Source organism: Vitis riparia, chromosome 11 (assembly GCF_004353265.1).
Source record: "Vitis riparia cultivar Riparia Gloire de Montpellier isolate 1030 chromosome 11, EGFV_Vit.rip_1.0, whole genome shotgun sequence".
Classification (NCBI taxonomy): domain Eukaryota; kingdom Viridiplantae; phylum Streptophyta; class Magnoliopsida; order Vitales; family Vitaceae; genus Vitis; species Vitis riparia.
In genome coordinates this window covers 2,648,446-2,675,359 of record NC_048441.1, presented here as the reverse complement: position 1 = coordinate 2,675,359, position 26,914 = coordinate 2,648,446, and the positions used below count along the sequence as shown (strand labels likewise).

The 26,914-nt window shown below is 41.8% G+C and overlaps 1 protein-coding gene across 3 annotated transcripts in view; it reads left to right on the top strand.

Moving 5' to 3' along the window:
* The window catches only part of LOC117925049 (mannosyl-oligosaccharide 1,2-alpha-mannosidase MNS1-like), a 70,745-nt gene that overhangs the window by 13,864 nt on the left and 29,967 nt on the right, over positions 1-26,914 (top strand). For 2 of the 3 annotated variants that reach the window (XM_034843867.1, XM_034843865.1), the window contains exons 7-8: positions 16,304-16,393; positions 16,621-16,745. The exons of the other annotated variant lie outside the window; for it this stretch is intronic. In XM_034843867.1, the coding sequence (XP_034699758.1) occupies positions 16,304-16,393; positions 16,621-16,745 (215 nt within the window). The remainder of the gene's footprint in view (positions 1-16,303; positions 16,394-16,620; positions 16,746-26,914) is intronic. 3 annotated transcript variants of the gene reach the window in all.

Sequence of the window (26,914 nt, the reverse complement as noted above, 5' to 3'; positions counted from 1 at the left end):
CATCCCAACCATTGGAGTGTGATCCATAAATGCTTAAAATAACCTGATGCCACAGAGCTAAATCCTCACTAGGATATCTCCACAACCACTTCCCTAAAAGAGCGACATTCCTTGTAGATATCTTTCCAAAACCAATCCCCTCTCGATTTCGGCTTACACACTACGTCCCAATTAACCAAATGGTCTCTTTTGCCTTCCCCTACGCCTGACCATAAAAAATCTCTTTGCATTCTCTCAATTTTTGCTGCCACAGAGCGGGAATCTTAAACAAGGAAAGAAGTAACATGGCATATGGGTGAGACAAGATTGAATGAGGGTTATTCTGCCTCCAAAAGATAAATATGCCTTCTGCCACCCATCTAATCTCCTTGATATCCTCTCAATCACAGGATCCCAAAAGCCACACGCCTTAGGATTCCCTCCCAGAGGAAGACCCAGGTAAAGTATTGGCCACCCGGAAGCCTTGCAGTTAAGCATCTCGGCCAACCTAGAAAGGTGATTCTGCTCAAGATTAATACCATAGATATTGCTTTTGTCAAGATTAACTTTCAAACCGGAAATATGCCCAAACACAAGCAGGACATTCTTAAGGGTCATCATATCCTCCTCCCGCGAGCTGGAAAAGAAAATGGTATCATCTGCAAATTGAAGGTGGGAAACCCTTGTTCTGTTCCTACCCACCCTGAAACCTCCAAGACGTTTCTCTCCTCAGCTTTCAATAACATCCTACTCAAAACATCTGCCACTATGGTGAACAAGAACGGTGATAAAGGGTCTCCTTGTCTTAAACCTCTAGATGCCTTTACCCACCCTTTCGCATTACCATTCACCAAGACTGCAAAAGAAACCGAGGACAAGCAACCTCTCATCCATTTCCTCCATCTAAGACCAAACCTTTCATCTCCAACACATGATCCAAAAATCCCAACTTACATGATCATAGGCCTTTTCAAAGTCAATTTTGAATACTACTCCTTCCTCCCCTGATCTTCTTTTCTCATCCACTATCTCATTTGCTATGAGAACTGCATCCAAAATTTGTCTCCTTGAACAAAGGCTCCTTGAGTAGAATGGATGGTCTCGTGAAGCACCCCTCTTATGCGCCCTGCTAACACTTGGCTATTATCTTGTATAGACTAGTGATCAAGCTAATAGGTCTAAAGTCTGAGATTCTCTTTGCCATGCTTTTTTTAGGTAACAGAACTATAAAGGAAGCATTGGTACTTTGATTAATAATTCCGCTCCTATGAAATTCTGCAAACACTTTCACTAGATCCTCTTTTATCACTTCCCAACAATCTTGAAACACTGCAATGGTAAATCCATCCGGCCCCGGAGCCTTATCCCTGTCCATTTGAAAAATAGCCTTAAAATCTCTTCTTCAGTAAAGGGGAATTCCAATCTAAGCGCACTCTCTCCAGATATAGGGGACCAATCTAAGCCTTCCACTCTCCAAGGCTCTCCAGGAGGACTCGCATAGAGCTTTTCAAAATACCTTAAAATCTCCTCTTTTATGCTCTCTGAATCATTCATCATTAGGCCATTTTCATTTTCCAATTCCTTAATATATTTCCTATTTCTCCTGCCATTGGCTACCTTATGAAAAAATTTTGAGTTGCAATCCCCTTCTTTTACCCATTTCACCTAGCTTTTTGTCTCCAATGAATTTCTTCCCTCAAAATCAACTCCTCTAGTTCCCCTTTTTTACAACTCTTTGGGCTAAAAGTTCATGGGATAGGCCCCCTTCTTGCTCCAACGAATCAAAGTTAACTAAATCTGATAAGATATCTTTTTTCCTTTTACTTAGCTCTCCAAAAGAAGCCTTATTCCACTCTTTCAATTTGGCTTTCATAAACTGTAATTTCCTCATGAACTTGTGCCCTTCCCACCCATTTCCTTGAAACTCCCTCCACCATCTTCCAAAACTCTCCTTAAAACTAGGATGTTGCAACCACATATTCTCAAACCTGAACGGCGTTGGACCCCACTTGAACGGATTAGTTTCTAAGACAATCGGCCAATGATCCGATGTCCATCTTGGTAGTACTCCTTGAATACTTTGAGGAAATACTTGTTCCCACTCATTTGAGTACAGGAAACGATCTAATCTCTTGCACACTGGATTTTCTTGCATGTTTGACCATGTAAATGATGCACTCCTTAATGGTAAATCTATCAATTCGCATTCTCTTATGAAATCATCAAAATCTTTCATGCTTGGGGTTAATCTAGAACCGCCCAATTTTTCTGAACTTCTCCTTATGACATTAAAGTCTCCGCCCACACACCAGCGCGGATAAGCAAGCCCACCAATGTCTGAAAGCTCCATCCAAAAATCCTTCCTGAGAGCTGAGTTGTTTGGCCCATAAACTGCAGATAGCCATACAGATTCGCAACCGTCCAATGCGAACTTGATTGAGACCGAAAAAGAATCTAACACTACCTCCTCCCTGCACAATTTTTTGGCGTCCCATATGATCAAAATCCCACCCGAAGCCCCACATGCCGGAAGGGCTGCCCAATCCTTATTTCTGACTGTCCAAACACTACCCACGAATCTTCTATCACACTCCTCCTTTTTTGTTTCCTGAATCATCACTACATCCGGCTTTTCTGATCTCAAAAAATCCCTAACCACCCTTCTCTTTTTCTTTGAACCCAAACCCCTGGTATTCCAACTGATTATCTTCATGTGAAACTATCTGACCCTATTCTCCAAACCAATACCAATTAGTCTCACAAACCTGTAGAGCATCTGCTCTTCCTCCTGGAATATACTTTGATATCCAGCGTCTTTAAAACCTCTCATACTTTTGCCATTTTCCTAGGGGACAGTCCTTCTATTTGGAACTCGCCCGAAGGAGAGCCCTCAATACCTCCCAAGTTACCTGTATCCTTACTGGACTCCCTAACAGGAGATCTTAAATTTGCTGAGAGAGAATTGACACCCTCAGGCACCTGGTAAGGACAAGCAGGCTGGATCACCTCCATTTCCATTTCTAAATTAGGGATATCAACAGAAGTTTGGCCATCATCGTTGGTTTTTTTGACAAAAAATTCAGAGTTTACTCGGTTTTCCATAAGTACCAGAGGTTGAGGAACTGAATCGGGATGCAAGGGGGTAGGGGGACTCAAAATGTGGACGGAAGGATTCAAGAGGGATTTAATGGAGCCACTAGAAGGGGGTATATATGGATGGGTGGAATTAAAAAGTGAAGGCGTTACCTCCAGAATTTCTGCAACCATCGAATCACTGTTCCCCCTCAAGCTAAGCCCTTTACCTCTGGTTTCTGGCGAAGATGGCTTAACCATGACTGCTGAGCCACGAGAATCAGACCCCCCTCGGCCCAAAAAACCTTCCATATCTTCGTCGGATGAAAGAATGTTCAGATCAGCTTCCTTTCTCGGCGACGCATCCCTTTTCCCTAATATCTTCTTGCGAAACCTTGGAAAGCACGGAGAAAAGAGAGGGCTTGCAGTTGATCTTCTGTTTGCCTGAGATTCGGCGCCTAAATCATCTGTCTTTGGGTCTTCGTTGCTGTCCACCTTGCTTTTTCCCCGCAAAATGGGCTCGCTGCTGCTTCGGATGCCTTGTCGATGCTCTGAGCTTGGGGGAAAGAAAGTTGACCACATCTTCCTTGAACCGTAACATACCTTCTTCTCCGCTGACCTGCTCGACTGAAACTCAAGGAGTCCAGGAGCTGATTTTCCCTTTTCGATTGCAGAAGAAGAGTCTTCTTCTTCCTTACGTAACTGCGCCACTGTCTCAACTGGGGTAGCCTCTTCTGGGCTTAGGCCCAAGCCCACCAAGCCTTTAAGCTTGCAGCCCATTGTAACTACACTTGGATTTGCCAGCGACTGGGCCTTCCTCTCACGGGCCCGACAGCCCACATCAGCGATGGCCTCATCTTCTCCGGCCCAATCTCCTCCTTCTTCACCAATCCCGTCCATCCCATCTAGTGACTTCAGACGAGACTGCGACGGGAGTTGGCAGCCCTTACCCCTTTCTCCTTCCTTCCAATGTCTGTTATCTTCCCCAACACGGTACCTTCCCTCCACCGTTGATCTGCCGCACTCCCCTCGTCTTCCTCCACCTGTCCCCGTGTGAGAAGCGACAGCCACCCGAGTCGACTCGCCGTTTCTGCTACCTCTCCGTCTTTCTTCGTCTCCGACCACAACTACGACGACTGTAAACACCCAATCTCCATCCGTCACCTCCAACATAGCTGGAAGTATTGCCCTATCCTTCATTACAATCTTTAACCTCGCCCTGCTGAGATCAAATAACTTCAGCGTACGCCAATCGATTTCATTTACAGACCCCCATTGCTCCACAATCTTCTTCAGGTGAACCTCCGACCATAGGTGAAATGGCAACCCCCTTAATTCGATCCATCCTTCTCTAAATTTCCCGTCTAATTCCGCATTTTCCTTCGGCGACCATCTTCGCAGCTGAATGAAGTTCCTTTCCCCAGCCCTTAACTTCCTCAAATCATGGAGAAATATGGCTTCCTCGGTTGTTTCAACGAAAAATACACCCTTTCCAGCTGAAATGGGTACAATCGTTACCACGCCCTTCTTTCCTAAGCTTCTCGCCACCAATCTTCCAACCTCAGCCCAATTCTCCCTGTCAAACTTGCTTTCACATACCACAGCTCGCGCCCACCTCCCCACTGGAACTAGACCTCCTCCTCTTGGCCCTTCATCACTAACTGTCTTGGCATAGGATTTGTACATCGAACCCACTTTGTTGTGAGGCCAGCTTTCCCCTCTTATATTCCTTCCTTTTTCTGCTGCACTCGGATATGGGACCACCAACATTGTAGCTAACGTTTTTTTTATACTTTCCCAACCTCTGCCCTCGTCACCCTCAGGAATGATCAAAACGGGAGGTTTTCTGTTGTTGACGAACTCTGTGATCCTAATGAACCTTCCATGGTTATTGAAGCCCACTTCCAACAGATGAGCCCTGCATTTTCCCCTGAATTTTTTGTTGAATCCCATATGATTCTTCAATGCTAAGGCTTTCATCAAGCAATCGACCAACCACCCCACTGCCTCCTTTTCAAACCTTAATGTAAAAATAGAGCCTCTACTTATCTCTGTCATCAAACACCATTCACCTCCTTGCTCGCCTTCCAACCTAATCGAAAAAGTCTTCCTCTCAATCAAGACCTTCACCGACTTCCTCTCAACCATTCTCATTGAGAGAAAGAGACATTCCCTAGTCTGTGGTTTACCTCAATAGAAATCCTAGTTGGTTTACATTCTAGCATACCCATTTCTTTAATCAAATCTTGTATATACTTTTGTTGCGTGATGAAAATCCTTTGTTTTGACCAAGTTACTTATATACCTAATAAATACCACAGACTTTCTAAATCTATAATTTCAAACTCTTTTGCCAAGTATGTTTTCAACTTTATAATCTCGTAGTGATCATCTTCAATAACTATAATGTCATCTCCATAAATGATTAAAGTAGTTACTTTCCCTTGGGAGAATGTTTTATGAACAAAGTGTGGTCAACTTGACTTGGGTGATAGTAACCCTCTTTTCGTCATAAATTTTGTAAACCTCTCAAACCATGCATGTGGGGACTATTTGAGTTTGTAGAAAGGTTTTTTAAGTCTACACTTCGTTTCTCCATGCTTGTGAATATATCTAGGTGGGACATCTATGTATACTTCTTCTTCTAGATCGTTGTGAAGGAAGACATTCTTTACATAAAATTATTTGAGCAACTTGTCCATAATAGTTGCTATAGATAATAGAATCCTAATGGGGTTCATCTTGGCTATTGGTGCATATGTCTCTTGGTAGTTAACTATACATGTTAAGTATACCCTTAGCAATTCAATGGTCCCATCAACTTTGCATTTGATGGTGTAGATCCATTTACATCCAGCTGTTTTTCCCTTTTGGTAAGTCTACAGTTTCCCAGGTCTTTTTTTTTTTTTGAAGGCTCACATCTCCTTGTCTATGGCCTTCTGTCACCGTTCATGTTTAGTGCCCCATAAACTGTTGTAGGAATTTAATCAACTGATATTTTGGAAGTGAAAACACAATATTGTGGTGACGTTTTCTCAAATGACCCAAAATGAGAGATTGGTGTTGAGTGCATGACTGAGTTCCCTTCCTTAGAGCAATGTGCCTGATCCAAATCATTGGTGGTATTAACACCATGATTAACATTCTCATTACCTGACAAATTGATGAAGAGCTGCCTTTTTCTAGAATACACCTTGCTAATGAGCATTTGGACCTTAAATTCTTAGTTTCTGTAGAAATGGGTGAGGTTTGTTTTTCTGAAATTTTAGTAGCTGTTTGTTTTGGAGGATGGTCTGATGTGACTTTGGTTTGAGATTTTTTTGAACTAGAATCATTTGGGGAAATTAGTGGTACTTGGTTTTATCAGGAAGACTTGGAATGGGTTACTTTTGAGGGCTTGAATCAACAATATGGTATGAAACAACCTGATTTTGTGCAATATTTGGTTCACTAGACACCCCTCATCACCACTATCATCATAAAACCAATTTTCCTAAGTGTTCTGGTTCTCCTCATGATCTTCCCAAAATAAGGTTGATGATCAACAAAGGTTACATTCATGGTTGCATATGTATTCTAGTTGGTGGGTGATAACATTTATATCCCTTTTTTGTGGCCCTATAAAATAAAAAAACATTTATACCCTTTTTCTATGGAGGAATAACCTAGGAAAATGCATCAAAGAACCCTAGGATTGAATTTACCTCTCAATGATTGTGAATGTGAACATATGAGGTGCAACAAAATATCTTTGGTAGAAGATTTCCCAACTCCTTGACAATTTGGAAATAAAGTAGTAAGCTTTTTTTATAGGAGATGTGAAACCAAGAACTTAGGATGGCAAGTAATTTATCAAATAGGTGGTTTTGATATGGCATCTCCCTAATAGTGCCTCGGAACATTCATTTGGAATAGAAATGACCAAACCACTTCCAATAAGTTTTGATTTTTCTCTCTCAACAATCCTCTTCTGTTGGAGTGTGCAATGAGTGATGTACAATCCCTTCATTTTCTAGATATTTTGTCATCTCTTAGTTGAAATATTCCCTGCTATTGTCAAATTAAAGAATATGTATTTTTGCTCCTAATTGAGTAGAAACAACTGCATGAAGAATAGGAAAAATTGATGTAACCTCCTATTTGGATTTCATAAGGTAAACCCAAGTGGTATGAGTGCACTCATCAATAAATGTGGCAAACCATCTAGTGCCTAAAATATTTGTGATACAAGAAGGATCCCAAAAATCCATGTGAATCAAACTAGATGGTGAGATGATTTTTGAACCTCTTAGTGGAAATGAAACTCCATGATGTTTAGCAAGTCCTAAAACATCACAATGGAAGAAATTAACATTCCTATTTTTAAACAAAGAATGGAATAATTTCTTTAATAAAGGGAAAGCAAGATGGGCTAAATGTTTATCCCAAAGCCACATTTGTTCCACCATTGGGGAAGGTTAAGAAGTAGAAACTAAACCTCGAGGACCTAATCTGCTATCTTTTTTGGTTGCATTCAAGTAGTACAACTCATCTTTCATTTTAGCATGCCCAATCATCTTCCCAATCGCCAAATCTTGAAAAATGTAACTGGATGTAAATATAACTGTACAATTTAGATCCTTAGTGAGTTTTCCTATCGATACTAAAATGTAGGATAAATTTGGGATATGAAGGACTGATTTTTATGGTTAAAGAAGGGATTTCTTTGAATTGTTCCTTGGCTTGAGATCCATCTGCCATTTTGATTTTTTGTTTTCTTGAACAAGTATAATATGTTGGGAAAAAAATTGGATAACTTGCCATATAATTAGGATCACTTGAATCAATGATCCAAGTGGTGGAATGATTTTCAAGGGAGACATGTAAGGCATAGCTATTACCTTACTAGGCCATGGAACTAGAACCAACAACTTAATCTTGTAGATTGGCATGGTCCCATCAATGTCTATGATAGATCTTGTAGCTATTACCTTACTAGGCCATGATCCAATCAATGTCTATGATAGATCTTGTCGATTGACTGAGCTCCAAGTAAGGAGATAGTGCCTTTTGTTTGTTCTCTTCTCACTTAGATTAGGCGTCTTGTGTATACATTATGTGTACTTTGGTAAGTCTCCTCTTAGGCTTTCAATACCAAGTCTCATTTGCCTATCAAAAAAGGGCAAAAAAAAAAAAAAAAAAAAAAAAAAAAAAAAAAAAAAAAGAAAAAAGAAAAAAGAAAAAAAAAAACACCTACAACTTGAGTGCAGTCCAATTACCTAATTCAACAACTTTCTTGGCTTTTCCAGTTCAGCCTTGCTGAAAAATTTTGCATCTGGATTGTTCTTCACAATCTTCATTTCATGAGCTTGCCCAGGCTTGGCCATTGGACTTCCTCCTTGTTGGAAAAACCAGTGACATGGAACTCCCAACAAATCTCCATGCGAGGCTTGTGACCATAGCCACACCACAGCTTGTCCTTATCCGCATATCTTTTCCCATCTCCTCTATTATTCCCCGCTTAAGAATTGGACTTGGAAGGAGCCAGGGGAGAGTTCTTGGTTGTGGGGTTACAAGGTTTCGCAATCATCACAACCTTGTGGCTCTCCCCCCCACAAACAGATGCAAATACCTCTCTTGAAAATGGAAGAAATTCTTTACCCAGAACTTGACCATATACTACTCAATCATAATATTGATTGAGTTTGACCAGGAATTCAAAGATTCTCTCTCTCTCTCTCTCTCTCTGTCCAGTAAATTTTTTTAGCCTCTTTATATCTGCAGTAGACTCCGTCTCTATGTCTTGATAGATATCCAACTCCAACCACATTTGTTTGAGGGTGTTATAGAACACTGTGACAATACAAACTCCTTGTTTTGTGGCATGGATATAATTTACCAGTAATACCTAATTTTGAATGGGTTTGAGTGACTGCCCCACAAATCTCCTTGGTTGTGGTCATTAAGAGATAAGTCTTACTAATATCTAGTTTCATTGAATGGAAGAGGAGGAGCCAAGACATCACCATGGAGTTTTCATCATCCCATGTTTCAAAGCTAGAGTCCTCAAGAGCCGGTACTGGGGTAGTTCCTAACACATACTTGATTTTTCCCTTGCTTTTTAGAAATAATTTCATTGACTGAGACCATTCCATGGAATTTGAACCATTCAGTTTTGTGGTGGAGATATGAAGGGTAAGGTTTCCAGTAAAGATGGATGCAGAGTTGGTTGTTTGGTTGGTGAGTTACACTGACTTAAGAGGTTTCTGACATTTTTGGTTGAGTTGTGAATGGTGAAATGGAAGACACAGCAATGATTAACAACGGCAATTTAGGCCAAAGAAGGGACAAAATTATGGGTAATGAAAGGTTTCAAGGGAAAGGGAATTTTCTGCCAATGGAGGCCACTAAAAAAGAAAAAGAATTTTGGGCAATGAAGGGCATGAAGGAAAAAATCAGAATACAAGTCTTTTGCTGATCCGTGAAGAAAATGTTTCTTCTTCTATTTGTTATGAATCTGTGTGGGACTATTTAAAATGCAAGAGAGTTGACCAGAAAGAGACAAATAATGAAAAATAATCCACGCCAAATTACAGACCTGATTTCTAAGAATTAAATAGAATAACGACTATATAGACAACTATTGCATGTACATCGATACTGGTCAAAACCAAAGACTGATTATAGAAAGAATTGTGCATGTAATTGGACCCTATTAATTCACAGACCTCCCAACAATAACATTCTCACTTTATAACTTTTAGTACTTCCATTTTACTTTTGTTTCACTGTGGATACCCATTTGCACTCTGGGTTTCTATCCTTAGGCAAATCAACCAGCATTCAAGTTTCACTATTTTAAAGATTTATCATCTCTTCATGCATTATCTTCCTCAAATCAGGTACCTAAAGGGTTTTTTTCTTGATAAGCAAATAATACGATTATATAAACAAGTGCTGAAGAGATGGTACATCATGGTACACAGGAGGTATACAATGAGCGGCAAGAGATGCAAGCAAAAAGGGTTTTTGCGGCATATAACAGAATGTTAGATATAGGATGTTCAGTACATAAACAAACAGTTTTTCAAAGGTTAATAGGAAAATCAATTAATTAGAAACACAAAAAACAAAAGACTACCAGTCCAAATATGGAAAGCAAGATTTGTGGTAGACAATACTAATTGTGGAACCTTGAGAAGATGATGTTAGTTCCTCTAGGTCACTATGTTGCAATTGTTGAGACTTGGTCTGACGCCAAGTAATTTGGTAGAAAAGAAGGGGGAAAAAAGAAAAGGAGAGGGGGAAAAAAAAGAAAAGAGAGAGAGAGAGAGAAGAAAGAGGTTGGACCATTCTCTACTGCTGACACCATCTATTATATATATGTGTGCAAAGAGGGAAAGGCGGAAGTACAAAATATCCTTCCACTTTTTAGCTAGTAAACTCTCTGTTGAGAGAGAGAAAGAAGAAAGACCTTAATTCTCATTAATGTGATGATCTACTTACAATTGAGAAATATATAAATATACAAGGCTAGGAGTCCTAACTACCATACATGTATCCTATATTAACAAGGAAAGGTTATACACTATAAATACATTATATTCAACACTCCCCCTCAAGCTGGAGCATATACGTCATATGCACCAAGCTTGTTACAAATATATTTAATCCTAGGACCTCTGAGGGATTTAGTGAAGATGTCAGCTAGTTGATCATTTGAATTAACAAAACTTGTAGCAACACATCCTGATGCGATCTTCTCTCTAATGAAATGACAGTCAACTTCAATATGTTTGGTCCTTTCATGAAAGACTGGATTGGATGCAATATGTAATGCGGCTTGGTTATCACATATGAGTTTCATCTGTTCATCCTTTCCAAATCTCAACTCTCGAAGAAGATGTCTCAACCATATGAGTTCACATGTTGCCAAAGCCATAGCTCGATACTCGGCTTCAGCGCTAGATCTGGCCACTACATCTTGTTTCTTACTCTTCCAAGATATTAGATTACCTCCAATAAAAACACAGTACCCTGAAGTGGAACGTCTATCTGTGGGTGAGCCAGCCCAATCTGCATCTGTGTAACCAACAACCTGAGTATGACCTCTGTTCTCGTACAACACACCTTGGCCTGGTGTACTTTTGATATATCGAAGAATGCGGATTACAGCATCCCAATGGCTATCACATGGTGACTGTAGGAATTGACTAACAACACTCACAGGAAAAGAAATGTCTGGACGAGTAATGGTGAGATAGTTCAATTTACCTACGAGCCGTCGATATCTCCCGGGGTCTCCTAAAGGCTCCCCCTGTCCTGGTACAAGTTTGACATTCGGATCCATAGGTGTGTCTACCGGTTTACAGTCTAACATACCAGTTTCTTCCAGGATGTCTAAAGCATACTTCCTTTGGGAAAGGACCACAGCAGAACTGGATTGAGCTATCTCAATTCCCAAGAAATACTTGAGTTTCCCCAAGTCTTTGGTCTGAAAGTGGGTAAAAAGGTGTTGCTTTAGTTTCTGAATACCATCCTGATCACTGCCTGTAATGACGATGTCGTCCACATAAACAACCAGATAAATACACTGCCCCAAAGAGTTATGATGATAGAAAACTGAATGGTCTGCTGTACTGCGAAGCATGCCAAACTCTTGAACAACAGAACTAAAACGGCTAAACCATGCTCGAGGAGATTGTTTCAAGCCATATAGAGAACGGCGTAACCTGCATACTAAACCAGACTCCCCCTGAGCAACAAAACCAGGAGGTTGCTCCATATAAACCTCCTCGGCAAGATCACCATGAAGGAAGGCATTTTTAATATCCAATTGATAAAGAGGCCAAGAACACATGGCAGCCATGGAGAGAAGCAGACGGACAGAAGCAATCTTGGCAACCGGAGAGAATGTGTCACCATAATCAGAACCATAAACCTGAGTATAGCCTTTAGCAACTAAGCGGGCCTTAAGGCGATCAACCTGACCATCAGGACCAACCTTAACTGCGTAGACCCAACGACAGCCAACGGTAGATTTACCCGAGGGTAAAACAACAAGATCCCAAGTGCCATTAGAGTGCAGAGCAGCCATTTCATCCACCATTGCCTGTCGCCAGCCTGGATGGGAAAGAGCTTCATGGGTGCTCTTTGGAAGAGAAACAGAGGATATAGCAGAAACAAAAGCAGAATAGGGTGAAGATAATCGATGATAACTCAAAAAATTGTAAATAGGATGAGGATTACGAGTAGAGCGAGTACCTTTCCGAACAGCAATGGGTAAGTCATTAGGAGAAGGCAGAGCCGGGGTAGGTGAAGCCGAAGGGATAGGAAGTGAGTCAACAGGTGCCTCAGCAAAAGGGAGAGGAGCAATGACACGAGGGCGACGATGATAAACCTGAAGTGGTCGAGGAGGCATAGCATCAGGTGGGGAGACAATGGGAATAGGCAAGACTTCAGAAACAGGAAGAGACTCAGAAGTGGTGGAAAAGAATGGTGAGTCCTCAAAGAAGGTGACATCAGCGGAGATAAAGTATCGATGAGTCTCAAGGGAATAACAACGATAACCCTTCTGAAGTCTGGAGTATCCCAAGAAGAGACACTTCATGGCTTTGGCGGAAAGCTTGTCCTGTCCAGGAGTGAGAATATGAACAAAGCAAGTACAACCAAAGACACGAGGAGGAAGGAAATAAAGTGGTTGGTCAGGAAAGAGAAGGGAGTGAGGAATCTGATCATGTAAGACAGAGGAGGGCATACGATTAATCAAATAACAAGCGGTAAGAACAGCGTCCCCCCAAAAACGAAAAGGAACATTGCTATGGAGGAGGAGAGTACGAGCTGTCTCAACAAGATGTCGATTCTTGCGTTCAGCTACCCCATTTTGTTGAGGAGTATGAGCACAAGAAGACTGATGAAGAATCCCATGATGAGACATAAACGAAGTAAATGGGGCTGAAAAATATTCCTTGGCATTGTCACTGCGTAACACACGAATAGAAATATTGAACTGGGTTTGGATTTCAGCATAAAATTTCTGGAAAATAGAGAATAACTCAGCTCGATTTTTCATTAAAAATAACCAAGTACATCGAGAATAATCATCAATGAAAGTGACAAAATACTGAAATCCTAAAGTAGACGCAGTCCGACAAGGACCCCAAACATCAGTGTGGACAAGCTCAAAAGGAGACTTTGCCCGATTATTCAAACGCTTTGGGAACGAGACACGAGTATGTTTCCCAAGCTGACATGACTCACACGGAAGCGACGATAAAGTGGAAAAACGAGGGACCATCTTCTGGAACTTGGAGAGACTAGGGTGGCCCAGACGATTGTGAATGAGGAGAGGAGCATCAGTGGAAATGCAAACTGCAGGAGATGAATCCGAGGTGAGGTGATAGAGGCCTTGAGACTCACGTCCTATGCCAATCGTCTTCCCCGTACTCCGGTCCTGCAAGGTCACAAATTTATCAGAAAAGGTAATAGAGCAATTAAGAGTACGAGTGATTTTGCTGATGGAAATAAGATTAAAAGGACATTCAGGAGTATAAAGGACAGAAGTGAGAGGTAGAGAAGGCAAAGGAAGGGCCAAACCAATACCTTTAGCCACAGTTTGAGAACCATTAGCTAAGGTAACATTAGGTAAAGCAGAGGTAGTAGTAATAGAGGAGAAAAGATCCTTATTACCAGATAAGTGATCAGAAGCTCCAGAATCTAGAATCCAGGGTCCAAGAGAAGATGTGTGGGTAAGGCAGGCAGAGGCATTACCAGGCTGGGCAACAGAGGCAACAGAAGCCTGAGATGCGGAAGAGCTCGGAGCTTGAGGCAGCGGAGAATCAGAGGACTGGGCCACATGGGCAGTGCGAGGAGGTCGTCCATGTAACTGATAGCAACGATCGCGAGTGTGGCCAAGTTTATTGCAATAGGTGCAATGAGGACGTTGACCTCTACCTCGGGTACCACTACGGCCTCCTCGAGAGTTAGTTTGAGAAACTAACACAGAAGAATCTGAAGTGCTATCAAATGGCAAAGTCTGAGTGGAGGAGATACGGAGGAGGCGAGCAAACACATCATCCAAGGACGGAACTGATGAACTACCAAGAATCTGATCGCGGACAGGCTCAAGATCCGGACGGAGGCCAATAAGAGTAAGAACCATGAAGAACTTGTCAAGCTGTGTTTGTTGAGCCCCAACATCAGGAGTAAGAGGCATCACAGTCAAGAACTCCTCCTTAAGAGAGGCAATCTGGCCAATATAAGTAGATAGATCCAAGTCCTGTTGGCTGAGATGGACAATAGCAGAAGCCACCTTATAAAGACGCTGGATATCATTCGTATATAATCCTTTGGCCTGAGTCCAAAATTTAAAACAAGTTTTGTAGGCCCGAAGATGAAGAAGAATCTTGGGATCAACCGATTGCCATAATACACTACATAACTGTGCATCTATCTTCCTCCACTGTACGCGGTCAACCTCAGGGATATCTGCCTCCTGTGTAATCAAGTGATCCTCATATCCTTGACCCATAAACCAAAGTTCAACAGAGGCAGACCAGGAAAGATAATTGTCACTGCCAACCAATTTCTCCGAAGTAATCATAGGAGATCCAGATATAACAGCGGAAAAAATGGAATTTTTAGTAGTCATATCTACTTATCTGGAGAATGAAGTATGTTTGGATCGAAGAGAGCCCTAATACGGCTTCAGATTGCGGCGTGGCACCACCGAAAAAGGGAGACGGCCTCAGATCGCGGCGTGGTACCACCAGAAAGGTAGAAGAACACTTCCCAAGGCACGTGCAGGGATTGGAGTGGAGAAAAAGTAGTCGGAGCTTCGCCGGAAATACTGTTTGGAGGGCCGACGGAGACAAAAATCCCCAAAAGAGGTACGTGCAGGGCTCGAATGGGAGAACCAGGGAGGTAGGGAGGCTGGTCGGCGTCAGGCGAGGCTGCTGGAGGAGGCGCGTCGCCGGAAAATCCCTCACGCGCCGGCGCGTGAGATGCAGCCGCCGGACGGAAACGTGCGCGTGGGCGGCGCGTGGATGCTTTTTTGGTGCCGGTGCCTTCACAAAAGTTGTAGATCTCCTCCAGGCGCTCCTTCTGGTATGGTCGGTGTCGGAAAAATACGTCGCCGGAAAAGTTCGCCGGCGGTGAGTAGTTTCTGTCGACGATCCGAATGACCGGAAAGTATTGGGAGATGGGGAAGGTGACCGGAATGAAACACGGTCACCGGAAGGTTTCCCGGAGTTGATGACACGGGAAACAGGAAAGAATTAGGTTTTCTTCCTTGGCTCTGATACCATGTTGAGAGAGAGAAAGAAGAAAGACCTTAATTCTCATTAATGTGATGATCTACTTACAATTGAGAAATATATATATATACAAGGCTAGGAGTCCTAACTACCATACATGTATCCTATATTAACAAGGAAAGGTTATACACTATAAATACATTATATTCAACACTCTCAATAAGAAGAAGATGAAGAAACTTTGGATTTTTGAACAGATGAGTGATTTAGATTGCTCCTTTTACGTTTTGTGCCCTTGTTATGATAATGTTGTTCACTATAATTGAAACTATGAATATATGATTATAAGGTTTGGAAGGACGAAAAGACAAGAAAGAAAATATAGAAGAGGTTTAGGTTTTTGTCTTGCAATAGTACCTTTAAATGTAATATAGTGATAAGAAACTCTAGCATGGCAATAATAAACTGTAACAACTATATTATTGATGTGTCACACACAATCTACAAGGGTCCCAATTTGCATTTCTGTGTATGAATTTGTTACCTAAACTTAAGAGGTTTTTAAATTTCTGCCCATAAAGTTAAATGAGATGAATGGCAGATCTTGGATAGAAGGGGATTCACAGTGGTTATCTCCTGGGTTTCTATTGGGAATAAAGGTACCTCAAGGTACAACCACTGGATGAGGAATTAACTAAATTTATCTTTTTCTTTTCTGGAGTCCCAGATCTACTAACCAGGAGATGGATTCTTTGCAAATCTCTTGTGGGTAATTCTTTGGCTATTCATTATTGAGGGGCAGTGGATTTTTAATTTGTTTGGAGCATTATTTATCTCCTTTTTCTCCCCTTTTCTGAAGGATCTGCCATCCTTTTTTGTGAATGCTTCTCATTTTTCTTCTATTAATTATATTCCTTTTTATAGACACAGAATTAGGCATTGAGATTGATACCTTGCACCTTTTCTGGAGCTGTTTACTCTTTTCTTCTTCTGTTAATCTAAAGAGTCCCTTTTCCTAGGGAAACAGTGTCCTGGCAGATTCTGGAACAGAGCAGCTTGAATTTATTGCTTTATCTCAAAGGACAAGGGACCCCAAGTACCAGAAGAAGGTACCCTTTCTGTCATGTTTGGATATGAATGCCTCACAGAGTTGCTGTTTCCTGTCCAAATAGTTTAAAGGTCTCTAGCTTGTCGTAAAAAATTGCAAGTTTTTGCATCCTTTAAACTCATGGAGAAGATATTAGAAAGCAGAGTTACTAAAATATTATAGAATCAGAAGAACTTAAGTTTTTGTTTTACTTTCTAGTTCTAAGTTGTTTTGGTACTGATATTTCAGGTGGAGAATGTCATCAAAGAGCTTGGTAGAACTTTTCCTCTGGATGGCTTGCTTCCAGTATACATTAATCCTCATACTGGAGCAACATCATCATCAATATATACATTTGGTGCCATGGGTGATAGGTACTTACTCTCTGGTGTATATGTGATGGATTTCATGAAGTATGGCCTTTGGACAACCTTTAAAGTTTATACTGTGGTACTCTTATATGTAGTTTCTCTGTTGAAAAGACTTGATATCAGCTCTCAAGCTAAATATGTCATATTTATGCAGGTGATATCTTGAGTCCACTTTATATTGTGAGACCTTGTAACATAACCTGTTGGAGAGTGAACAACATGAGACTTTACTAAGTATAGGCTGTTGAACTATGAGACTCAATGAGACCTAGGTGATGCATAGGACCTTGTGGTTTTTGGTACTCTTATCTTTGAGTTGTGAGTTGATCCTTTGAATTGTTGAGCTTCTACTTTGGATTGAACTTTGGTGCTTCAGGAAGTGGAATTAGTTCTTGATGTGGAAATTCATGAAAATTCTTAATGGAAGGGCTGTGATGCAAGATGGCTTCATATCCTTCATGATAAGGGTTGTCTTGCAAAGAAAGCTGGTGAGATACATATTAGAGGAGCTTATGATGTAAACTGTTGAAAAGTAAGCTAGGTCAGATTGGCTAAAGTATAAACTGTTGAATTATGAGAATTAATTGGGCTTAGGTAATGCTAAGGGCCTGTAATTTGATACTTCATTTGTGAGTTGTGAATTGATCCTTCAGATTTTTGAATTTCTACTTTGGTCTAAACTTTGGTGATTATGAAAGTGGAATTAATTCTTACAATGGAAGTTCATGAAAGATCTTAATTTGGGGCACCATGATGTCAGATGTCTTCACATCCTTTGTGCTAAGTGTCATCTAGCAAGATTTGCCATATACAAAGAGAATATATTAAGAGAAGAAGAAGTTGGATACTGTGAGTTGTGCATTGATCCTTCAAATTTTGCACTTTGGGGTAAACTTTGGTGATTGTGGAAGTGAATTAGTTGTTGACGTGAAAGTTAATGAAAGATTTAAAAGAGCACCATGGTGCAAGAAGGCTTCCATCTTTCAAGATAAGGGTTGTATTGCAAAGAAAAGTGGTGGGAAATTTTTATCCTGGCGATAATGGAGAAAATGGGGTTTGGCTCCAAGTGGATACGATGGATCAGATGGTGTATTTCTACAGCGTGCTTCTTTGTTTTGGTAAATGGCTCCCCTTTAGGTTTTTTCCATAATTCTAGAGGGCTGAGACAAGGAGACCCCTTGTCTCCTAACTTGTTCATTTTGGTGATGGAGACTCTTTCTCGCTTGCTCTCTAGGGCAAAGGATGGTGGTTTCATCAATGGTTTTTTAGTCAGAGGGAGGAATGGTGTGGGAGTGGAGGTTTCACACTTATTGTTTGTAGACGACACTCTTATTCAGTGTGATGCTAGTAAGGAAAACCTTGAGTATCTGAGTTGGGTTTTTATGTGGTTTGAGGTGTGTTTAGGGTTGAAGATCAACCTGAGGAAAAGTGAGATGCTTCCAGTAGGGAATGTCCCAAATTTGAAGGAGTTTGCTGAGGTTTTAGGATGCAAGGTGGGTGCCATCCCAACCACCTACTTTGATCTCCCTATTGGAGCTCCCTACAAGTTTTCTAAGGTATGGGAAGGGATGGAAGAGAGGTTTCAGAAAAGGCTAGCTTGGTGGAAGTGACAATATCTCTCAACAGGCAGAAGATGGACGTTGATTAAGAGCACCTTATCTAACTTACTGATTTACTAAATGTCCTTCTTTGTCATTCCTAAGAGGATAGCAGCTAGATTGGAAAAGATTCAAAGGGATTTCCATTGGGGTGGGGGAGCTCTAGTTAACAAGTCCCATCTATTAAGCTGGTTGGTTGTTTGCTTGGAAAAAAGTGAAAGGAGGATTGGGATTTGGAAGTCTTGGAACTTTTAATAAGGCCCTTTTGGGAAAGTGGTCTTGGAGATTCGCGATCGAAAGAAATCCCCTTTGGAAACGGGTGCTTGTTGGCAAGTATGGGCAAGAAGATGAGGGTTGGTGCACGAATGGGGTGAGAGAGGGGTATGGAGTGAGGGTGTGGAAGGCAATCAGGAATGGTTGGGAAGATTTCAAAGTTAGAATGCGTTTCAAGGTTGGTTCTAGGAACAGGGTGAAGTTCTGGAATGATAGATGGTGTGGGGATTTGCCATTGAGGGATGCTTTCCCGAACTTTTTTTCTATAACTTCCTCTAAAGATGTTTGGGTGGCTGATGCTTGGGATGGTGGTAGCTGGAATCCTAGGTTTATTAGACAGTTGAATGATTGGGAGCTGGAGGAAGTAGACAACTTCTTTGAGAGGTTGCATGATCATTCTCTTTCTATGGAATCTGAGGATTCAGTGGAGTGGGTAGATATAAAGAGTGATATTTTTTCTGTCAAGTCTTTCTACTCCTCCTTGGCTAGTAGGGGAGCGGATCCTTTCCCTCATGGTATAGTCTAGAACTCCTGGACCCTTGTTAGAGTTAACTTCTTTACTTGGGAGGCAACTTGGGCCAAGATTTTGACTTTGGATCAGCTAAAAAAGAGGGGGTGGTAGATGCGTAATAGATGCTACATGTGCAAAAGAGGAAGAAGAAATGAGTGATCATATTCTTCTTCATTGTTTGAAAGCTCGTATTTTGTGGCAACTAATTTTTGTTTTATTTGGTGTATAGTGGTTGATGCACTCTTCGGTGAGAGGTTTACTCTTGAGTTGGGGAGGCCTTTTTGTTGGTAGAAAAAGGAAAAAGTCTTGGAAGGTTGCTCCGTTATGCTTTTTTTGGTCCATTTGGAGGGAAAGAAATAGGAGAGCCTTTGAGAATTGTGAATGTTCAAATCATTCTTTTAAAAGTTCTTTTTTGTATCTATTTTGGGATTGTGTAAGATTGTATGTTGGGGATGGCTCCTTGTTGATGCTCGATTTTGTGGATTGGTTAGTGTTGAGAGAGAGAGGAAGAAGAAAGACCTTGATTCTCATTAATGTGAATGATCTACTTACAATTGAGAAATATATATATATACAAGGCTAAGAGTCCTAACTACCATACATGTGTCCTACCATATATGTGTCCTATATTAACAAGGAAAGGTTATACACTATAAATACATTATATTCAACACTCCCCCTCAAGCTGGAGCATATACGTCATATGCACCAAGCTTGTTACAAATATATTTAATCCTAGGACCTCTGAGAGATTTAGTGAAGATGTCAGCTAGTTGATCATTTGAATTAACAAAACTTGTAGCAACACATCCTGATGCGATCTTCTCTCTAATGAAATGACAGTCAACTTCAATATGTTTGGTCCTTTCATGAAAGACTGGATTGGATGCAATATGTAATGCGGCCTGGTTATCACATATGAGTTTCATCTGTTCATCCTTTCCAAATCTCAACTCTCGAAGAAGATGTCTCAACCATATGAGTTCACATGTTGCCAAAGCCATAGCTCGATACTCGGCTTCAGCGCTAGATCTGGCCACTACATCTTGTTTCTTACTCTTCCAAGATATTAGATTACCTCCAATAAAAACACAGTACCCTGAAGTGGAACGTCTATCTGTGGGTGAGCCAGCCCAATCTGCATCTGTGTAACCAACAACCTGAGTATGACCTCTGTTCTCGTACAACACACCTTGGCCTGGTGTACTTTTGATATATCGAAGAATGCGGATTACAGCATCCCAATGGCTATCACATGGTGACTGTAGGAATTGACTAACAACACTCACAGGAAAAGAAATGTCTGGACGAGTAATGGTGAGATAGTTCAATTTACCTACAAGCCGTCGATATCTCCCGGGGTCTCCTAAAGGCTCCCCCTGTCCTGGTACAAGTTTGACATTCGGATCCATAGGTGTGTCTACCGGTTTACAGTCTAACATACCGGTTTCTTCCAAAATGTCTAAAGCATACTTCCTTTGGGAAAGGACCACAGCAGAACTGGATTGAGCTATCTCAATTCCCAAGAAATACTTGAGTTTCCCCAAGTCTTTGGTCTGAAAGTGGGTAAAAAGGTGTTGCTTTAGTTTCTGAATACCATCCTGATCACTGCCTGTAATGACGATGTCGTCCACATAAACAACCAGATAAATACACTGCCCCAAAGAGTTATGATGATAGAAAACTGAATGGTCTGCTGTACTGCGAAGCATGCCAAACTCTTGAACAACAGAACTAAAACGGCCAAACCATGCTCGAGGAGATTGTTTCAAGCCATATAGAGAACGGCGTAACCTGCATACTAAACCAGACTCCCCCTGAGCAACAAAACCAGGAGGTTGCTCCATATAAACCTCCTCGGCAAGATCACCATGAAGGAAGGCATTTTTAATATCCAATTGATAAAGAGGCCAAGAACACATGGCAGCCATAGAGAGAAGCAGACGGACAGAAGCAATCTTGGCAACAGGAGAGAATGTGTCACCATAATCAGAACCATAAACCTGAGTATAGCCTTTAGCAACTAAGCGGGCCTTAAGGCGATCAACCTGACCATCAGGACCAACCTTAACTGCGTAGACCCAACGACAGCCAACGGTAGATTTACCCGAGGGTAAAACAACAAGATCCCAAGTGCCATTAGAGTGCAGAGCAGCCATTTCATCCACCATTGCCTGTCGCCAGCCTGGATGGGAAAGAGCTTCATGGGTGCTCTTTGGAAGAGAAACAGAGGATATAGCAGAAACAAAAGCAGAATAGGGTGAAGATAATCGATGATAACTCAAAAAATTGTAAATAGGATGAGGATTACGAGTAGAGCGAGTACCTTTCCGAACAGCAATGGGTAAGTCATTAGGAGAAGGCAGAGCCGGGGTAGGTGAAGCCGAAGGGATAGGAAGTGAGTCAGCAGGTGCCTCAGCAAAAGGGAGAGGAGCAACAACACGAGGGCGACGATGATAAACCTGAAGTGGTCGAGGAGGCATAGCATCAGGTGGGGAGACAATGGGAATAGGCAAGACTTCAGAAACAGGAAGAGACTCAGAAGTGGTGGAAAAGAATGGTGAGTCCTCAAAGAAGGTGACATCAGCGGAGATAAAGTATCGATGAGTCTCAAGGGAATAACAACGATAACCCTTCTGAAGTCTGGAGTATCCCAAGAAGAGACACTTCATGGCTTTGGCGGAAAGCTTGTCCTGTCCAGGAGTGAGAATATGAACAAAGCAAGTACAACCAAAGACACGAGGAGGAAGGAAATAAAGTGGTTGGTCAGGGAAGAGAAGGGAGTGAGGAATCTGATCATGTAAGACAGAGGAGGGCATACGATTAATCAAATAACAAGCGGTAAGAACAGCGTCCCCCCAAAAACGAAAAGGAACATTACTATGGAGGAGGAGAGTACGAGCTGTCTCAACAAGATGTCGATTCTTGCGTTCAGCTACCCCATTTTGTTGAGGAGTATGAGCACAAGAAGACTGATGAAGAATCCCATGATGGGACATAAACGAAGTAAATGGTGCTGAAAAATATTCCCTGGCATTGTCACTGCGTAACACACGAATAGAAATATTGAACTGGGTTTGGATTTCAGCATAAAATTTCTGGAAAATAGAGAATAACTCAGCTCGATTTTTCATTAAAAATAACCAAGTACATCGAGAATAATCATCAATGAAAGTGACAAAATACTGAAATCCTAAAGTAGACGCAGTCCGACAAGGACCCCAAACATCAGTGTGGACAAGCTCAAAAGGAGACTTTGCCCGATTATTCAAACGCTTTGGGAACGAGACACGAGTATGTTTCCCAAGCTGACATGACTCACACGGAAGCGACGATAAAGTGGAAAAACGAGGGACCATCTTCTGGAACTTGGAGAGACTAGGGTGGCCCAGACGATTGTGAATGAGGAGAGGAGCATCAGTGGAAATGCAAACTGCAGGAGATGAATCCGAGGTGAGGTGATAGAGGCCTTGAGACTCACGTCCTATGCCAATCGTCTTCCCCGTACTCCGGTCCTGCAAGGTCACAAATTTATCAGAAAAGGTAATAGAGCAATTAAGAGTACGAGTGATTTTGCTGATGGAAATAAGATTAAAAGGACATTCAGGAGTATAAAGGACAGAAGTGAGAGGTAGAGAAGGTAGAGGAAGGGCCAAACCAATACCTTTAGCCACAGTTTGAGAACCATTAGCTAAGGTAACAGTAGGTAAAGCAGAGGTAGTAGTAATAGAGGAGAAAAGATCCTTATTACCAGATAAGTGATCAGAAGCTCCAGAATCTAGAATCCAGGGTCCAAGAGAAGATGTGTGGGTAAGGCAGGCAGAGGCATTACCAGGCTGGGCAACAGAGGCAACAGAAGCCTGAGATGCGGAAGAGCTCGGAGGCTGAGGCAGCGGAGAATCAGAGGACTGGGCCACATGGGCAGTGCGAGGAGGTCGTCCATGTAACTGATAGCAACGATCGCGAGTGTGGCCAAGTTTATTGCAATAGGTGCAATGAGGACGTTGACCTCTACCTCGGGTACCACTGCGGCCTCCTCGAGAGCTAGTTTGAGAAACTAACACAGAAGAATCTGAAGTGCTATCAGATGGCAAAGTCTGAGTGGAGGAGATACGGAGGAGGCGAGCAAACACATCATCCAAGGACGGAACTGATGAACTACCAAGAATCTGATCGCGGACAGGCTCAAGATCCGGACGGAGGCCAATAAGAGTAAGAACCATGAAGAACTGGTCAAGCTGTGTTTGTTGAGCCCCAACATCAGGAGTAAGAGGCATCACAGTCAAGAACTCCTCCTTAAGAGAGGCAATCTGGCCAATATAAGTAGATAGATCCAAGTCCTGTTGGCTGAGATGGACAATAGCAGAAGCCACCTTATAAAGACGCTGGATATCATTCGTATATAATCCTTTGGCCTGAGTCCAAAATTTAAAACAAGTTTTGTAGGCCCGAAGATGAAGAAGAATCTTGGGATCAACCGATTGCCATAATACACTACATAACTGTGCATCTATCTTCCTCCACTGTACGCGGTCAACCTCAGGGATATCTGCCTCCTGTGTAATCAAGTGATCCTCATATCCTTGACCCATAAACCAAAGTTCAACAGAGGCAGACCAGGAAAGATAATTGTCATTGCCAACCAATTTCTCCGAAGTAATCATAGGAGATCCAGATATAACAGCGGAAAAAATGGAATTTTTAGTAGTCATATCTACTTATCTGGAGAATGAAGTATGTTTGGATTGAAGAGAGCCCTAATACGGCTTCAGATTGCGGCGTGGCACCACCAAAAAGGTAGAAGAACACTTCCCAAGGCACGTGCAGGGATTGGAGTGGAGAAAAAGTAGTCGGAGCTTCGCCGGAAAGACTGTTTGGAGGGCCGACGGAGACAAAAATCCCCAAAAGAGGTACGTGCAGGGCTCGGATGGGAGAACCAGGGAGGTAGGGAGGCTGGTCGGCGTCAGGCGAAGCTGGAGGAGGAGGCGCGTCGCGGAGAAGTCCTCACGCGCCTCACGCGCCGGCGCGTGAGATGCAGCCGCCGGCCTGAAAGCTGCGCGTGGACGGCGCGTGGAGGCTCTTTTGGTGCCGGTGCCTTCACAAAAGGTGGAGATCTCCTCCAGGCGCTCCTTCTGGTATGGTCGGTGTCGGAAAAAGACGTCGCCGGAAAAGTTCGCCGGAAAGTTCGCCGGAAAAGTTCGCCGGCGGTGAGTGGTTTCTGTCGACGATCCGAATGACCGGAAAGTATTGGGAGATGGGGAAGGTGACCGGAATGAAACACGGTTACCGGAAGGTTTCCCGGAGTTGATGACACGGGAAACAGGAAAGAATTAGGTTTTCTTCCTTGGCTCTGATACCATGTTGAGAGAGAGAGGAAGAAGAAAGACCTTGATTCTCATTAATGTGAATGATCTACTTACAATTGAGAAATATATATATATACAAGGCTAAGAGTCCTAACTACCATACATGTGTCCTACCATATATGTGTCCTATATTAACAAGGAAAGGTTATACACTATAAATACATCATATTCAACAGTTAGGAACACCGTAGGGTGCAGATGTTTTTTATGTGTCCACGCCTTTTTGTTTTTTGGTTTCTTGTATACATCGTGTATACTTTTCTTTTTAATACAATTGCTTTTACCTATAAAAAAAAAAGAAAAAAGGTGGTGGGAAATTTTGGAAAATAGACTTCTCATAGACAAAGGCTAGCAAAAGAGACAATGAAGAACATGATGTATTTCATTTTTATTTGAGTGAAAAGTACTGTGCTGAGCTATAATATTCTGAACAGTTACTCTTTCCTTCCCCAGAAGAACAACCACAATTATTTTACTACTACCATATGAGTGAACAGCTGTGCTAAGGTAAAATAAACTGTACAGTTTCTCTATGTTAACTTCTTCCATGCTGCTATAGTAAATGCTTGAGAGGAGTAGAGAGAAGGAGAACTATTAATGTTGACTCCTAGCTTATAAGTGTTATTTAATCTAGGCAAGTTTGTATGGATTGCAACAAGTCCAATATAAAGAATATCTCAAATAACAAGAAGCCTCATCTTGTGGGGGGTTGTTGGCGAAAAAGCCTCATCTTGTAAAGTGGGCAATTGTATGTTCAAATAAAAGAAAGGGTGGCCTGGGTGTTAGATGTCTCTCTAAACTCAGTAGGGCCTTTTTGGGTAAATGGAGTTGGCTCTTTGCGGAAGAAAGGGGGACTCTTTGGAAACAAGTTATTAGTAGGAAGTTTGGGGTAGAAGAAGGGGGGTGGTATACCTCAGAAGTAAGGGAGGGGTTTGGTGTAGGGTTTTGGAAAGAAATTAGGAAGGAATGACCTTTAATGAAAAGCAAAATTGTTTTCTTGGTGGGGGATGGTAGAAGAGTGAGATTTTGGGAGGATAGGTGGTGTGGGGATGATGCTTTGAGTGTTTCTTTCCCTTCTTTGTATGCGTTGGTGGCCTCAAAAGAGGTGTGGGTGGCAGAGGTTGGGATTCTTCAGGGGAGAAGGGGGGCTGGAAACTTCGGTTCTCTAGGTCATTTAATGATTGAGAGATGGAAATGGTGGAGAGATTCATTTTCTCCTTACAAGGGAAGAGAGTGGTTACTGATTTGGAGGATAGGATGCGGTGGAAAGAGGCTAAGGATGGGAACTTTTCTGTTAAATCCCTTTATATATGGAGGGCAGCAGTACAGTTCCGTTTTTGAGAAGCATTATTTGGAGCCCTTGTGTTCCTATTAAGGTGGGTTTTTTGCTTGGGAAGCTTCATAAGGTAAAACTTTAACGTTGGACTAGCTAAAGAGGAGGGGTTGGTCACTCCCGAATACATGTTTCCTTTGTTATGCTGCTAAAGAGTCTATTGATCACCTTCTAATCCATTGCACTAAGGCTAGGATCTTGTGGAAGTTGTTATTTACCCTCTTTGGTGTGTTGTGGGTCCTCCCTTCATCAGTCAAAGAGACCCTCCTTGGGTGGCATGGTTCTTTTGTGGGCAAGAAGCGAAGAAAAGTTTGGAGAGCAGCCCCTATGTGTCTCTTTTGGACGGTTTGGAAGGAAAGAAATAGGATTGCTTTTGAAAATGAGGAGTTTTTGATCCAAATGATGAAATATTCTTTTGTTTGTAATTTTTGGTCTTGGACTAAGTTGAAGGGCCTATTCCTTTAATCAACTTTTTTGATTGGTTGGGCTTTAGATGAGGTCTGGTGAGATTTTTTGTACCCTTCTTATTTTTGTTTTTTGCCTTTAGGCACTTGTTGTCTACTTCTTATATGCTTTGGATTGGCCTTTGGGTGCCCTTTTTCATTAATATATTCATTTTCTGTGCTTTTATCTATAAAAAAAATAAAAATAAATAAACAAACTTAATCTTTGTCTTGTTCATACACACAGGTCCAATGAAATGACTTATGCCAGGCTTTACACTTACTGTTTTGGTTGAGCTTTAGTTATTTCATAGTATTGGAATTTTATTATGAAAGTTCTTGGAAGTTTACTTTCTTAACAATTGGTTAATGAACTTTCTTCTGTTATCAATGCTTTAACAAAAAGGTTATTTGTATATCTCAATGGGCAATGGTATATAGAATAGGTCTTTTCATCTTGAAATCCTTTTTTCTGATCCTGCTCCAACTATAACAATTCTTCTTTCTTCCTACATAGGGCTACAACTTGGACGGGTTAGAAGCCTAGCCCGTGTCAAACCTGCTAGCAATATGTCCAATCCGCACCAAACCTTACCCAAGGACAGGTTGGGAATGAGGGGCAAATGACCCCTTCTGTATATTTTGGTC